Source organism: Pararge aegeria, chromosome 26, assembly GCF_905163445.1.
Source record: "Pararge aegeria chromosome 26, ilParAegt1.1, whole genome shotgun sequence".
Classification (NCBI taxonomy): domain Eukaryota; kingdom Metazoa; phylum Arthropoda; class Insecta; order Lepidoptera; family Nymphalidae; genus Pararge; species Pararge aegeria.
In genome coordinates, this window is record NC_053205.1 from 9,726,697 (window position 1) to 9,743,029 (window position 16,333).

General features: G+C 44.1%; 1 protein-coding gene across 1 annotated transcript; it reads right to left on the reverse strand.

Annotated features, from left to right (window-relative positions):
- Positions 1–6,264: 6,264 nt before the first annotated feature.
- On the reverse strand, positions 6,265–16,033 carry LOC120635262 (E3 ubiquitin-protein ligase COP1-like). Its single transcript, XM_039906224.1, has 5 exons — positions 15,727–16,033; positions 13,782–14,385; positions 13,303–13,443; positions 10,559–11,095; positions 6,265–9,927 (listed from the first exon to the last, which is right to left on the reverse strand). The coding sequence occupies exons 2-5, from the start codon at positions 14,376–14,378 to the stop codon at positions 9,076–9,078; spliced, it is 2,127 nt and encodes a 708-aa protein (XP_039762158.1). The 5' UTR covers positions 14,379–14,385; positions 15,727–16,033; the 3' UTR covers positions 6,265–9,075.
- Between the last annotated feature and the right edge of the window lie 300 nt (positions 16,034–16,333).

A 16,333-nucleotide genomic window follows, 5' to 3' on the forward strand; every position in this document is an offset into this window, starting at 1 on the left:
CGCCCGCGCTCGCCCCGCCCACAACGCCCACAACGCCCCGCCCACCCCGGGTGAGCGCCGCCGGGACGACGAGACGCTCCCGATACACACACTGCAGTCTCACTTTAATAATAGTATAAAAAACATTGGATACAAGCAGGCGCTACTTTGCGGAATACCATGATATATTATGAAATCGGTCACGAACACGATTGATGAATTCCTTAACGACAACGCTGCTTTGAAGCGGGCCACTCCGCTCTCTTCTCTCACAAAACAGGAAAATTCTAATGATTGTTAAACTTTAAAACTATTTTGGAAAAGAGCAATCTGCTGAGTTTCTTGCTGGCTCTTCTCAGTGGAATCTGCCTTCCGAACCGGTGGTAGAGTAACAAACAGACTGACTTGATGTTTCAAAAGTGCTTATAAAGTAGGCCTACTTGAAATAAATGAATTTTGAATTTTGAAAATTAAGCATAATTTGCCGTACTCTAAAAAAAAAACTGATATACATCATATATGAATAATTATTATTGCAAAGTCAACATCTCCTGAGTTCAAGTCTGTCTGTTTGTAGTGACTCTACCACCGGTTCGGAAGGCAGTAATACTGGCACGGCCGCGCTCGGCCGGGTCCGTGCTCCAGAATGTCGCCTCCGTCCGCAGACGCAGAGGTCGCGGCGCCTTCGCCCGCGCGCACGCCCACGTACGCGCAGCTCACGCAGCGGTTCGCTGATACCAGCAGCCCCACCGGCGACCGGCCGCGCCGCACCAGCCTCCGCCGCGCCGCCGAGCGCTCGCCCCCGCGCAAGCTCACCCGCCGCCTCTACAACCCCAACGCCATGTGACGACTCAGGACCGCGTTACTGGCCAGTAGCACGCTGATTATATACTATTGAGAAAAATCTCCAGTACGAGCTATAAAAAAGTTCAGAGCGCAGCGTTGTTTTAAATTGGAGGCCCCGGATGCAATTCAATCAATTTTGGAATTCATTATATCCAATTGCTCAGGCTTCGGCCGTGGCTGGTTACCATCCTGCCAACAAATCGTGCCGCTAAGCGATTTAGCATTCCGCAGTATGATTACCTAACTCTCGCGAGCACTTTTGTAATTTTACTGTATGCAAAATTGACGTTGACAACAGTGATCGAGATATTTACGCCTGTCGCAAACCTGTCGTGAGATACGTACCATGCCGCGTATTACAGTTTGGCTTTACTCCCTAATAGGTTAGCCCGCTGTAATCTTACACTGCATCATCACTTACCACCAGGTGAGATTGCAGCCAAAAGCCAACTTGTGGTGGAACAAAAATACTCATACTAGATAATTTCTCAATTTTGTATCATCTACCCGTTGCGTACTGCTGTAGCCTTAGTACTAGATTTTCTCGCTCGCAATCGACTAGTCGTTTTCGCATATCAAACTATGCCGTCTACGTAAAATGAACCTAATGCCAATCATTATAAAATCGCAAATCATCTACTTCTGATTTTTGACGTGTTTCTTACAAGTCGACAACGCACTAAAAATACATGACTCATTGTCACGTTCCGCTTGAGCCGAGCGTGCGAGCGAGAGCGCGGAACCGGCGACAGAGAGGCACGATCGGTCTAAACAATTCGGCTTGTGTTCTTATAATCGTCCGTAAACCGACTTTACAGATAACCATTTTTTTTTAATTTTATAAGCGTTTTCTCAAAAGCCCCAGCAGCAGCAGAGGTTACGCAGGTTCTGTGCACTGACGCCACAATTGCTCACAAATTCAATTTCGCACAACGTTAGTAATTTAGTTAGTCTTTCCTAATATTTCTCTGTCTTCTTCTTCTTCTCTCTTTTGATTGTATATAATTAGTACACAGTTTTATAGGATATGGGAAAGAAATTGCGCTTACGTTCTATTCAATAGAAACTGTTCATTTGTCACTCAAAACCAGTGGCGTGCATAGAGTGTATGCACAGCGTATGCAGATGATATAAAATGTAAAAAATCTCCAGTACGAGTTATAAATACTCAAGGGTAGGCTTTTAAAACTCTTTAAATTCCTATCCTAAAGTTTTTTATAACTCGTACTGGAGATTTTCCTCATTTTATATCATCTGAATACCCTGTGCATACCCTCTATGCGCGCCACTGCTCAAAACCTTTAAACTATTAAAACGCAAAAAGTCACGTCGTTCCGCTGCTCCGTTGCTGCGTGCTCGCAGAACAATCTCGCATGTAGTATGATAAAAATCATCTGAAATCAAACCGATCGTGTTCACAGTATCAAACAATAAATGAGGTATTTATAGTTTTTATGAAGCCATTGTGCGGATTCTTGTATCACATTCTGTAAATTTGAAAAGTTGCCGTTTTAACGCTCTTACCTCAGAAACTAGCAGTGTTATTTTTATGTCTTTTTTATTTTGGATAACGTCAGTTTACTATCATCCGAAATGAACGCTTGCTTTAACGTACACTGTACAGTGAAGCTTCTAATTATAACTTTTGACGATTTGCGATATTAAAGAGTATTTATTGACTTACACACCGTATGTTATCTTTTAGCCCATTACTTCAATCTCACCTGATGGTAAGTGATGATGCAGTCCAAGATGATAGCGGGTTAACCTCTTAGTGTGGTAGTTATATTTAAACCATACTCCGAATCGGTTTCGACGCGTCACCGTACCGGAACGCTAAATCGCTTAGCGGCACTTCTTTGTGGGTTTCTCCTGCTCTTACGTTCTTTTCTCTCTCTCATGTAACGAAATGTATTTTTTTTCATACAATTTATCCCTTCAAGTTGTTTCTATTCAAATACTGTATTGTAAGCGATGGAGACATTGTGGTAACGCAATGCTGGAGACAGACTTATACAGTAGTAGTAGAATTTTGTGACTTAGCTCGTCCAGGCCAAGTTACTACTGCCACAGCATTGTTGTATTCCGAATAAAAGGGCCTCGAAACCTATCTTGATGGACACGGGGTGGGGTTGTAGTACGTATTTCTTGCATGTGCTGCGAAGAGTTGATTTATTTATACGCGATGGTTACCACTTGCCACATTTATATATTTTTTATATTAGATTTTGATATAAATAAAAGTGTTTTCACCATCGAACCGCGAGGCACCGTAAGGATGTACATCCCTACGTGGTTGATACCGCGGACGCGTATCCAGCGCTTTGCATCAACACTTTACATCACTTACCATCGGGTGCGATTGCAGTTAAGCACTTTTATAAATATCAACATAATGTAATGACTTGAAGAAATCCAAGCAACTCTGTGCTCAATGTCAAATTATGTTTATAGAAAATTCCAGTTCGAGTTAGCTTGGACAATTTTAATAATGATTTCGTTTGCCAAAAGTGTACCGAGGAATAAAATCCGAAATCGCTTTGGAAACCCAGTTTAAAAAAAACCATGTTTTAAAAAACGGCTCCTTACTCAAAGAGCCTATTCTGCACTGGTCCAATTTAATTAATTACTTGTCTAAACACATTGAGATGTTCGAATTTCCTTCGTTTAAGCGGAAATAGAAAGGATTCTTAATGAATAAAACCGGCTGAACCATTCTCAATGTGGATGGAGACCCGTGCCCTGTAACGGGTCGATATAATGACTTCTAACTTTAGCTTGTTATAGGGCGGTTTAGACAGCGTTCCCGAGTCCAAAATGTCCTCGAACGAAACCGGTTTAAAGTTGCGCGCAGTTAAGAGAACTTTGTTAAGGACGAATCGTGGTTCAGTTCGGGGTCTGCAGTGTTAGGCTCGTTCGGGAGAGACGCCGAGGTTTTAATTTTATTAATTTTTCCGTAATTTTGCGTTAACGCCTTCTCAATGTGGATGGAGACCCGTGCCCTGTTGATATGACGACAGTGTGTCGATTTTTACTATATTATATTGAACGCAGTAGTAAAAAAGCAATGTGAAAAGGGGTTTGTGGTTCAAGCTGCGATGAGTAGACGTGATTGGTTAAGCCTGCCCGACGGTCGGACGTACACCGACACACGAGCCAGCCGAGCTGAATCATGTATAATTGCTTTCTAGATGATTTTGTTGTTTGTTTTCCTAATATAACATGATTAGTTTTTTTGTTTTTGTTTTTTATTTCACACACACGTGCCAAATGATCGGAGCGTCATTGTATAATAATTGTGACACATTGTCAGGCTCAGCGCACACCAGGCGGCATGAGTTGACAGTTTAATCAAAATGATAACGATTCGTGTTGATTTACAGTAATCATAATTTAATAGTTTATATGTTTTGTTTCGTTGATTTAATGATAAGCATTTCCAAATACGGTTGACGAAGTCCGGGGTTCTATTCCCGGGTCGGGCCAAAAATTGTGCTCGAGTCCACTTGGAGCAGCGTCGAGTATCTACGCTCTGAATACCCTCTCGTATGAGTGAAGATGCGTTGGCCGCGCAATGGGACCTAGATACGCTGATGATACTGTACAACATTTCGATATCTGTCTGTGTAAAACAATGAGGTTTCTTTGCAAGTAATTTTTTATACTTATAAGTTATAACGTACTTAATATGTTAGCAAGTCCCCGTTCGAAATCAATATTCATTTCTTCCAAGTAGGCATACATGCACTTTTTAATCAAAGGCGAAAGGAATCACGGTGCCCAGCTAGTTTTATTATAATTTAATAAATAAAACGTATGTACTATAGTTTTTTTTCTTCTTTTATCTTGCTATCAGTCCTTGATGAGCAGATGTGTTCTTAGATATTTTATTTCTTTTATGATAATTTCCCATTGGAAATTGTCATTTGGTATTTACTACTTCACTGTTGCAGTTCTTCTTTTACGCTCCTGATCCTCCAGATGCTGATGGATCTCATTGTTCTTGATAAACCAAGGGGAGTATTCTAACAGATGGCGCTGATTTATTTGCGGAATTATACAATGCTGTTTATCTATCTGTTCATTGATATCGATGGATCGTTCCGATTTGTCTGCTTACAGCAAATTAGGTTTTATTTTCGTTAACTTAATGCGGTATATGCATTGTAGAGAATGTTGGCGTCCACACGACTGTGGCTCTCAGGGGCCGCTCGGTAAGGAGCACACACGTGCGGGTGTCGGAGCTTAATGTTGTATAATGACTGATGAATCGAAATTAAATCGTTCTCATAAGTAATTATGAGAGTTGAAAGTTGGAATAAATATATTTTCCTATTACATAGCACTGTGTTTGTATTTCTATGACACCCTTCCATAATCTTTTAGTAGAGGTATGTAGAGTGACCGCTTAAAAAATGCCCTTATAATATACTTTTATAGTAGTCTGTGGCAAAAAATCCCTTTTGTAACTGGGCTGCGATTACTTGCAAAAAAGTGAATAAAAACTACTATTATACAGAAGTCTGTAAACGAAATTTAAGAGTAAGCCACCGGAAGCACCGTGAAAGAAACAGCGTTATTTAAGTCTGCTATTTCAAATGTGTCTGAGAAAAGAAAGTTATTTTTTTTCTTATAATGAAACATTCTTTTACTTCTCTTCAAATATGATGTGCAACAAAGAGTCAAAGAAGTTTGTTAACAGCATGTTTCCGATCAGCAGTGAAAGCTTTTTACTCAAATAAGTTATTAATCGGGAAAAACTTCTGTACCAGAGTGAAAATTAAGCGATACAGGCTTACCTAGTTTTTTTTTATGAACAGTTACAAAATATGTATGAAACGTGACGCCCTCTATCTATCCCTCTATCAATCTCGCAGATTGGCTTAAATTTTTCTTAATAAATAAATAAATATGCGACAATACACACATCGCCATCGCAATATATAGATAAACACCCTGACACTGAAAAACATTCATGTTCATCACACAAATATTGTCCAGTTGTGGGAATCGAACCCACGGCCTTGGAACTCAGAAAGCAGGGGCGCTGCCCACTGCGCCAATCGGCCGTCGAAATTACAGCGGCAACCGCGCCCTTCAGATCGGAACACAGCAATGCAGCTTGGCCGCAGAAATCAGCGGCAGTACTCTCCCAACAAAAACCTCTTACTACTGCAACTTTGGGTAGCAACGGTTTAGTTATTGTCAAATTGTTCAATATTGCGGGTCATAGTAGATTATGCATCTAGTTTGATTACATTGCATTTTAGTCGATGCGGTATTGGGCGCGTGAGCTAAAAGCGAGCACGCTAAGAAAGCCGAGAGATTATTAGATTTATGCTCATTAGTATACAATTTTATCCAAGTCACAAACACTGAGGAGGGCCTTCGAAGGACCCGGTGGAGCGGGGATACGAGGGGTAAGAAATACGAGGCAAATGAAATAAAAGCTCTATTTACACATTTATACAGGGTGCTTACTTGTTATAAATATTACAACTTGTAACTCAATACAAAACATCCTTATATAACATTTATATTCTTAAACATTACAAAAAATATTTATGGACTTTCTCTGAGCGCTGATTGTTGACTTTCACCCGTATCCACAAACGACACTGAAGTGGCGCAAGACAAAACATTATGCGTTAATTTTGAGTCAATTTAAAGAGAACTTATTTTACTTCATCTTGCAAGTTGACCTTTTACATTTGTCCCTTCCCTCCTATACGCGCACACGTACACACGCAGTGCACGTCATATCGTGTTGTGGGTGCTAGTGAGGTTTACAAAACGATACTTTTTTATATTAAAATTATTAAGGCAAATACACTTTACACTCACCACTGCCACACGATTTGATTTGACTCAACACTTGTTGCGGCGTGTTGTGTGTTTACGCTCTCACTAATGGTATCTTTTAATTAAAATCTCTATTATTATGATAAAGGTTAACACTATTGTTAAAAAAATATGTTTTAAGAAAAAGATCCCGAATATTGTAGAGTTTGAAATGATTTCATTATTAAGATCACAACGTACTTTATATTTTTTCAATAGAATATAATTTTTATCTTAAAAAGCTAATAAAAGGTTAATTTTTCAAAAAGTTTGTAATGCAAAGCCAACGAGCCGAGAAGAATGTTAACAAACATTAATCATAATAAAAATAAATATACTACGACAATACACACATCGCCATCTAGCCCCAAAGTAAGCGTAGCTTGTGTTGTGGGTACTAAGATGACTGCTGAATATTTTTATGAATAATATACGAAAATACTTGTAATATACAGATAAACACCCAGAAACTGAAAAACATTTGTGTTCGTCACACAAACATTTTCCCGTAGTCGTACCCACGGCCTTGGAAACAGAAATACAGAAATCAGCATAAAATACTCCGGTGTCGCAGCGAAACGTGCGTCGAGAGTACATACGTTGCGAAAGATCTGTTTGGTGCGGAGTATAAAGATTTTAAATAACACCGCACAGATTCGACTGCTTTTCGCAAACTAAGCATTATTTTGATTGTATATTATAAAATCCTGCAAAGTAACGCTTGCTTCCATCCAATATGGTCGCAGACTATTTTCGCCTTAGATTGTTTGGTTATAATAATTTTCCTTATATGGCAGCCCTGCATCTGGGAACATTTCCGACTAGGTAGTAGTAGTTTCCTTCTGCATCTTACAGGTTCAGCTGAACGATTATTGCATGCGACAGGATATGACAAGATTTCCTTCCTTCCTTGGCTCGCAATACCGCCAGTTTGCTAACATTCTTGATCACGTCTGGTTGGCTTTACTCGTAATGTAAGAATAACTCCGCCCTCCGATAACTGTACTTTAGAATAAGAATTCATATCACACGACATTTTTTAATTTTATTTTAAACTCTATGAGATTTGAGGGCGTGCGGCCGACCCACGTTAAACCAGTCACCTAACCCAGTTCTTTTCAGGACTGCGCCGATATTGTAGGCTTTCTTGACACTTGCAATTTGTCTGATATCACACCAGGTAGCGATAATGCAGGCTAAGGTGGAGCGAACTTGCCTAGAAGAAGCCTCGACACTCTCGGTGGCAGGGAAAACCGTAAGGGCGTCTGGGTTGCCCTTACGGACTTTGAGGTAAGTAGCAAGCCTAACATAAAGCCTCACAAACCCTATCAAACAAAGAAACCTTGAAGTGGGTACGAGACGACAACGGACACACAGGTAATGACGCAGCCGACCAACGTCACTGAGGGTAGCTGACGGAAGCGATCATACCCGTCCCGTCAGTGAATACAAAACATGGCTCCATACACGAACGCAATCAACACACTCGGAGTTATGGATTAACACAAAAGATCGCAAAAACCGAGGAGGCCCTACCACCTCAACCCACGACTGACAACCAAATGATTGCAACCGGGTTAAACTAAGGACAACACGGCATTGCAGGTTGCGGAGTACAAAAACAAACACCCTTTTGTTTTAGGTATAACCGACAGCTCTCTGTGTAGAGCATGCGTGGAGACAGAAGATGCTCTGCTGCAACCGAGTGCCTGAGCAACGCGCAGTACACCTTGGCTCCCAGCAACACTTCCCACAGTGAGCCAGCGGCCACACGTATTACGGATAATTCCGGCCAAAAAAGTACGGAGACAGATCCAGGAACAAAAGAAAAAGAAGTAGTAGTAAGTTGTCATCTCCGTGCAAGATCCGGATGAGTTGCGAAAAGCAAAGAAAAGTTACGCAACAGGGCGCAGCACTGAAACGGTTCCTACTGCGACTGGTCGCGGGTGCCGGCGTCGCTCGCCCGCACCGCCACGTGCTCACGAGTCCCTCTACTTACCTACAAAGCGCACCACAACATTCATTAATTATACTATCGCGTCGAATGTCATCATAGTTACATTTCATCTCTTCGTCATGTGCCAGTGTCCTCGCGGCAGGCGTCGGTCGGCGCCTACACCAGCTCCAGCACCTCGATGGTGCCCTGGCTGTTGGCGGCCAGCAGTGCGGGACAGTCGAGGTCGGCGCCTACACCAGCTCCAGCACCTTGATGGTGCCCTGGCTGTTGGCGGCCAGCAGTGCGGGACAGTCGAGGTCGGCGCCTACACCAGCTCCAGCATCTTGATGGTGCCCTGGCTGTTGGCGGCCAGCAGTGCGGGACAGTCGAGGTCGGCGCCTACACCAGCACCAGCACCTTGATGGTGCCCTGGCTGTTGGCGGCCAGCAGTGCGGGACAGTCGAGGTCGGCGCCTACACCAGCTCCAGCACCTTGATGGTGCCCTGGCTGTTGGCGGCCAGCAAGGCGGGCCGGTCCGCGGCGCGGCGCCAGCACACGGCGGACACGAACTCGGGCGGCTCCTCGTCTTTGCGCTCGCGCTCCAGGAAGCCGCGCACGGCGTCGAAGCGGTGCGCCAGCAGCGGGCGCGACAGGCCGGCGTAGTACACGTACAGCGCGTTGTTCTCCGAGCCGCACGCCACGTAGCGCCCGTCCGTGGCCAGCCCCACGAAGTTCTTCTCGTTGGCGTGGCCGCTGAACGAGCGCACGCAGCGCGGCGACTCCACGCGCCACAGCTTGAGCTGCGAGTCCGTGGACGCCGACACCAGCGTGTGCGCGTCCAGGAACTGCACGTAGGACACGGCCTTGCGGTGGTCGCGGAACACGCACAGCGGCGCGCGCGGCGCGCGCAGGTCGTAGTAGTGCACGGCGTGGTCGGCCGAGCCGAAGGCCAGGTGCGCCGAGCTGCGCGGGTTGAACCGCACGCAGCACACGTTGAACTTGGCCTCCAGCGTGGCCACGGAGCGCTCCTGGTTGAGCGCCCACAGCTTGACGCGCGCGTCGTCGCCGCCCGACGCCAGCAGGCGCACGTCGGCGCGGTTGAAGTGCACGGACCACGCGCGCTTGTCGTGCTCCTGCAGCGCGCGCGTGCGCACGGCGGCGCCCACGTCCCACACCGACACCGTGCCCTCGTAGTCGCTGGACGCCAGCACGTGCTTGTGGTAGCTGTTCCACGACACGCAGCTGATCTTGTGCGCGCACTGCATCTCGGCGCACGGGTAGTGCACGTCCACCGCGTCGCGCACCACCGCGCCGAACTCGAACACCTGCGCACGGTCGGTGCGTTCACGGTCTGCTCCGATGCATTCGTTGACTTAAAACTAAAGCTAGGAGGGTTCTCAACGCACCCCGGTCTAGAAGAGTCCACTTTTTTTTTTATTTTGTTATATTTTTATGTCGTAATTCTAGCTCCATTTAATTTATCTCTCAAAGACGCTCTTGGGCCCATTTTATACATTGCACGAACAGCCTTCTTCTGCAGTACCAAAATACCATACCCCATAATACTATGCCGTAAAACATAATGCTGTGAAAGTAGGTCTGGCAGTTTCTATATCTGTCATATGACCTATATTTTTACCGCGTATGCTGCGGAGCTAAGTCTATTCTATAAGTTATATATATGTGGGCCCCATTGAAGTTTAGCATCTAACCTTATATCTAGAAATATTGTCGTATCCACCTGATCCAATTCCTCATTATTAGGTTGTACAATGGTTCTTACTTGTAGAACCCCAGGTAACGTGATTTTTTTCCGTTCTTACCTAAACTTGCTTCCCACTATCCGCAATATTTAGTACTTTTTCAATCAGCATTATGTTATTGGAGAACAAGCTCTACATGTCATTGCTACAATATAATGCATACATTCGCCGCTGTTCCAAATGTGAGGCCGACCTTTATGCGCTTGGTGACGCCGGCGATGGCGAAGAACTCGTCGTCCTTGTCGAACTCGATGGTGGACACGATGGTGGAGTAGTTGATGGCGTCGCTGCAGTACGACAGCGTGGCCAGCGGGCGCAGCGCGCGGTACCGCGTGAAGGCCGCCAGGTCAGCGCGGAACGCCTCCAGGCCGCCGTAGCGCTCGCCCGCCCCGTCGCCGCAGGGCGGCTCGGCGGGCACGGGCGCCGGCTGCGGCTCGCTCTCGGGCGCGCGCTGGTCGCCGGCGGCGCTGGCGGCGCGCGAGTCGGGCGCGGCGCTCTGCTGCGGCACGGGGTCCGCGTCGGCCGCGCCGCCCGAGGGGGAGGGGGCGGCGCCCGCGGGGGAGGGGGCGCCGCCCGCGGGGAAGGGGGCGCCGCCCGCGGGGGAGGGGGCGCACAGCGCGGGGGAGGGGGCGCCGGGGGAGCCGCAGCGCTGCGCCAGCGCGGACGGCGCGGGCGTGGGCGCGCTGGAGCCGGGGAAGTACAGCTCGTCGGCGCGGTGCGCGAAGTAGCACTGCGGACGCGCACACGTCAACGACAAGACACAGACACTCCTCTGTCTTCCATGTCTTGTTAAGTAAGCAATCTTTCAGATACTTTTTAGAATACAGAAACTGTGGTTAACGAGTACATAACAAGACAAGAAAAAATAGAGTATATACATTCATTACAAATACAAATAGTATGTATTTGGCTGAATTTCCTATACATAATATAAACTACGAAACCGATTTTAATACAGTTTACAATTTTTAATCCAGTTAACATTCATGTGTAGTAAACATGCATGTTATAGGAGAGAAAAAAAGAAATTCTAAGTTTTAAAATTTGATGTCGTAACACATATTTTTGTCTTACGACACAGATTGAATTAATGTACTGCGGAATTTCATTAGTATTCACTCCATTCACATTAGTTAGAACAAATGGGTCTTAGGTGTCATAATAAAGAGATCATTATTTATAGTTAGTTTATTATATTAGTTTATTAATAGTATATTATTAGTACCAGTAGCTGCACTGCACCAATGCGAAGCGAGAACGAGTCGCTCGGGGATACAAATATAATCAATAAAATAACAAGCAAGGATGAGTTATTGACCAGGCTTTTGATCGAATTCATCACGACATATTACTATTCAAATTATCCAAAGTTGCAGAGTTGTCCGGGCGTATCTGTCTTATCTAGTGTAAAATAGATCACGGAACTACTCTTTATATTCGTGTTCGTACTTTATGGAGTTTCGCAAGGCTCATTACTTGGACTTACGCTATTTACCATTTCATATTTAATTTTTATTCGTTATTAAGTAGTCTCTTTAGCAGTACACAATTTCAATGATCAGTACGTAAAAAGCAGACATTCGTCAGATTACTATACCATCAATAGATTGAATGACAATGATTGCAATTTCCCGTACACGTAAAAGGTATATACTTAAGTTGAAAGACATTTACTCTCAAAAGAAACAGTTTCTCTTAGTGAGAAATTTAAATTAACATAAAGAAGTTGTTACAAGTATATTATCTAGTTAGTGAAACTAGCAGCTTACACTAATAACAGCTTTTAGTAGTAAAATTCAAACGTTCATAAGAAATTAAAAACTATGCTTTTTTAGTTTATTTTTAGATGATTTAAAAGATTTCTCGCAAAAAATATGTTTAGGTAGACTATTGTCAAGTAGTGCTTCCTCAACCTGTATAATTTTAATGCAAAACTAAGTTCTAGTTTTGATTTTAAATATATTCAGATATAAACCGAGTATCGCAAACAATTGATCTCGTAGTTTTGATTGACAATTAACTTTTATTCGATATATAGAATCAAATCGTTGCAATCCTTTCGTCTAAAACTTTCACAAAACTGAAATTGTGCTTTCGAGAAAAGTCATCTTGAGTGTAGACAATACAGTATTCGACATATCAAATAGCAAGTTTATACGGCTTCTTAGATTTCGATACATTTTAATCTTACTATTTCACATGAACCTTTATGTGCATTTTAAGAATTAAAACCGGGAGAGTTGTTTGGCACGATTCTAAATTTAAAAAAAACTGTCAAAATGCAGGGGCAAAATTGCGCGTCTAACAACCAAACATGATGCTTTTAACGAACTGGCATTAAAATACGTAAGGAGATAAATAATTAAGACAGACAGACAATCAAAACGAAGTGTATTCTGTCAATACAATACTATAATGTATTCGCATACTAACACAGAGTATTGAGTTTTCAATCAAGATATTTTAAGTACCATTCTGGAGTTTGGTACTCTTACCGATCGTGTCGAAGCGGGCGGCCCGGACTACGTGCACAACAAGTGTGTGCGAAAACGAGATATTAAAATATCTCCTCGCGTTGCCGTAATCGGCCAAGGAAATGTTTTTTATAGACCCACAATTTGGAGTTCTGTACACTAGAATTGAGAGAGTACGCGATTACGTGCTAACACAGCTAGCTAACTTTATTTTTGGGAAGGTTAAAACCACATAATTAAGAACAAAGCGACAACGTGTAACTAATATTGAAGCATTAAAACCACTCCACTATAGAGTGTTTCTCGAACGAGTGTCAATTCATTTAATTTAGCAGTTGACAGTCATTTTTTTACCTCCAACGTGCCAAACGTTTACCACCATGGACAATGCATAGCATGTAATAACGGCTGAATGAGGGTTCCGTATTTGCTTAAAAAGTGGTTAAATAACTGAACGAGCTACCTGCACGAAGTCGTCGAAGTGCGCGGCCAGGCGCCGCCAGCGCGCCGCCAGCGCGTCGCCGGCCGCCGCGCCGCCCGCCGCGAAGCTCTCCTCCTCCTCGTTGGGCGGGCTGCCTGCGGCGCACCGACCCGTTACATTGCGCTCATAGTACAGTATCATCTGCACAACCGAAGACTTTAGAATCCGTCAATACTGAGCGAGAATCGTTATTACAAACGTCAAATAAAACGGGTCCTAGCGGACTCCCCTGAGGAACTCTACGAATAAGTAACTTAAGAAAGAGATGCTGTGAACGCGCACATTATCGGATTCGGAAACAACATAGATCTAGGAAATTAAAGTTTAAAGCTGGTAAAAAATTTGCTGCAGAATAAGATAAGGGAGTATAATTGGAAATACTGATGGTAATATTTCTAGATTAGATGTGCATAGGACGTACGCGACGGCGTCTCGCCCAGCTCGCCCAACGGCGGGCGCGCGTCGGCGCCGGGCGCGTCGGGCGCGTCGGGCGCGTCGGGCCCGTCGGCGCCCGGCTCGTCGGCGGCGGCGCGCAGCTCCCGCAGCACGGCGGCCACGTGCTCCATGTCCTTGCGCACGAGCGCCGCCTCGCGCGCCAGCTGCTCGAGCTGGTGCGTGCGCGTGCGCAGCAGCTGCGCCAGGAACTCGTAGAGCAGGCGGTGCTGCTGCGCCGCCGACTCGGCCTCCAGCAGGCGGCGCCGGCGCGCCAGCACGGCCAGCAGGCCGCGCACGTCGGCCAGCGCCAGGCGGTGCGCGCCGGCCGCCAGCAGCGCGCGCAGGTCCGGCGGCGGCGCGGGCGCGGCGGGCGCGCGGCGCCGCGCCACCAGCTCGTTGAGCAGGAAGTTGGGGAAGTAGTGGTCGCGGCCCGCCAGCGCCGCGCCGCACTTGGGGCAGCGCCGGTGCAGCTCCACCGCCTTGGCGATGCAGGCGTAGCAGAAGGAGTGGCCGCAGCGCGTCACGTAGGCCTCGTCGATGAGCTCGAAGCACACGGGGCACAGCAGCTCGCAGTCCTTGGCCTCCAGCGAGCCGCCCAGCCCGCCCAGCGCCGCGCCCGCCATGCCGCGCCTGCACGCCCGGGTTGGGAATAACGGCCCTTTGTCTTTGATGAACTCGATAATTATATTACATACTAGCTGTTGCCCGCGACGTGGATAGGGAAGTAAGGATATGAACAAACCATAGTTTGTATACTCATTCATAGTATATTCATAGTAAAAATAAATAATGGCCTTTACTAGACTATCAAAAAAAAGTATAAAATTCAAAAAATTAAAATTGAAAATTCATTTATTTCAAGTAGGGCTAATATATAAGCACTTTTGAAACGTCAAGTCTGTCTGTGTGTAGTGACTCTACTACCGGATCGGAAGGTAGATTCTACCGAGAAGAAGCCGGCAAGAAACTCAGCAGTTCCTCTTTTCCAATATCAACAATCAACATTTTACTCTTTAACATTCATTTTTCTATCTTGTGAGAGATGAAAGCGGAGCCGGATGCTTCCAAGCAACCTTGTCATTAAGAAATTCATCAATTGTATAATAACCTCGCTGTAACAAATGTGTTTTAACACATTCTTTAAACTTATGCATTGGTAGGTCATATTATAAAAGCATATACTCAATCTCACAAATGAGTTCTGCACCTTTTGCAGACGATATGCAGATGTCACTAATTTATGACCATGTCTTAAAAGTTGAAAAGACTGTTTATATCCACTTTTTGTTTATAAAGACTAATATGTTGTCTTACAAATACTATTTTGTTTGTTATAAATATATTGTGAGGCTACTGTAAGGATACCTATTTCTTGAAATTTTTCACAGAACTTTCACTTTTCTGCAATATAAATATAGTTTCGATATCAGCAGCTTTTCCCCATAACAAGATTCCGTAGGACATAACACTATTAAAGTACGCAAAATAAACAAGCCTAGCTATTTCAACGTCAGTAATCTGTCTAATTTTTCTTACTGCGTAGGCAGCCGAGCTTAGTTTACCTGCTAGTGTATCTATATGGGTACCCCACTGAAGCTTACAATGAATGAATGAATGAATACACTTTTATTGTACACCACATAAACATAACAAATTATAAGTAAAAATCTGAGGTCATGCCCAGAAAAACTGTGGAATCTTCTATTTTTAATTTCAAATTTTATTGCACTTTCCGAGTGCAATAAAATTGGCATTAATTTACATAGTCTAAAATTGTACCTTAAAATCTGTATACTGCATACTAACTGAAATGGTTGCGATTAAAATAATCGATAAGGACAAGAATCGCTGTTATTGAAGAGCTAAAAGCAATCATTAATTAGAATAAAATTATAAAAACGCGCGAATAGCTAAATCTACGATATGCTCAAGAACAAAAACTGTTTATTCTACTTTTATTCTAAAACGTACTTCAATAGATTGAGTGGCAGGGGAACATCTTCTGGAACGTACTAGGTCTTCAGAACCTGCAGGACGTCGCAGCACACCACGATTCTTAGCGCAAGTACATCGCGAGTGTTTATTGATGAGTCTGCACGACACTGGACCCACACCACTGTGTACACTTCGCCACTTTGCAATAGGAGGTTTTAACTCTAAACTCTACAATTATACAATGAATATTTTTATGTCATCGGGATTATAAGAAGATTTCTTAATTTTTCAAGAAACTTCGGAGAGCGGTGCATTCACCTCAAAAACATTGACATTGACATAAAACCTAAAATGCCAATAGCGAGTGACGTGACATTTATGTGACCGTGTTACCATAGTACGGTTTGGTAAGTGGAAATATCAACATGCAGTTTTTATTCATTTTCAACAATATTAAGAAAGTTAACGAATATTCTATTTCAAAATACATTTCGAAAAACTTTTACAGTAAGCGATCTGATGTATTTCAATTCTTTCTGTAATAAAATCGTAACAAAAGATATATTATTTTAATTTGGTAACCCAGCTCGTCAATGCCTGCGCCATCTGTGTAATTAAATGAGCACTTCGTCGGCAACCGTTT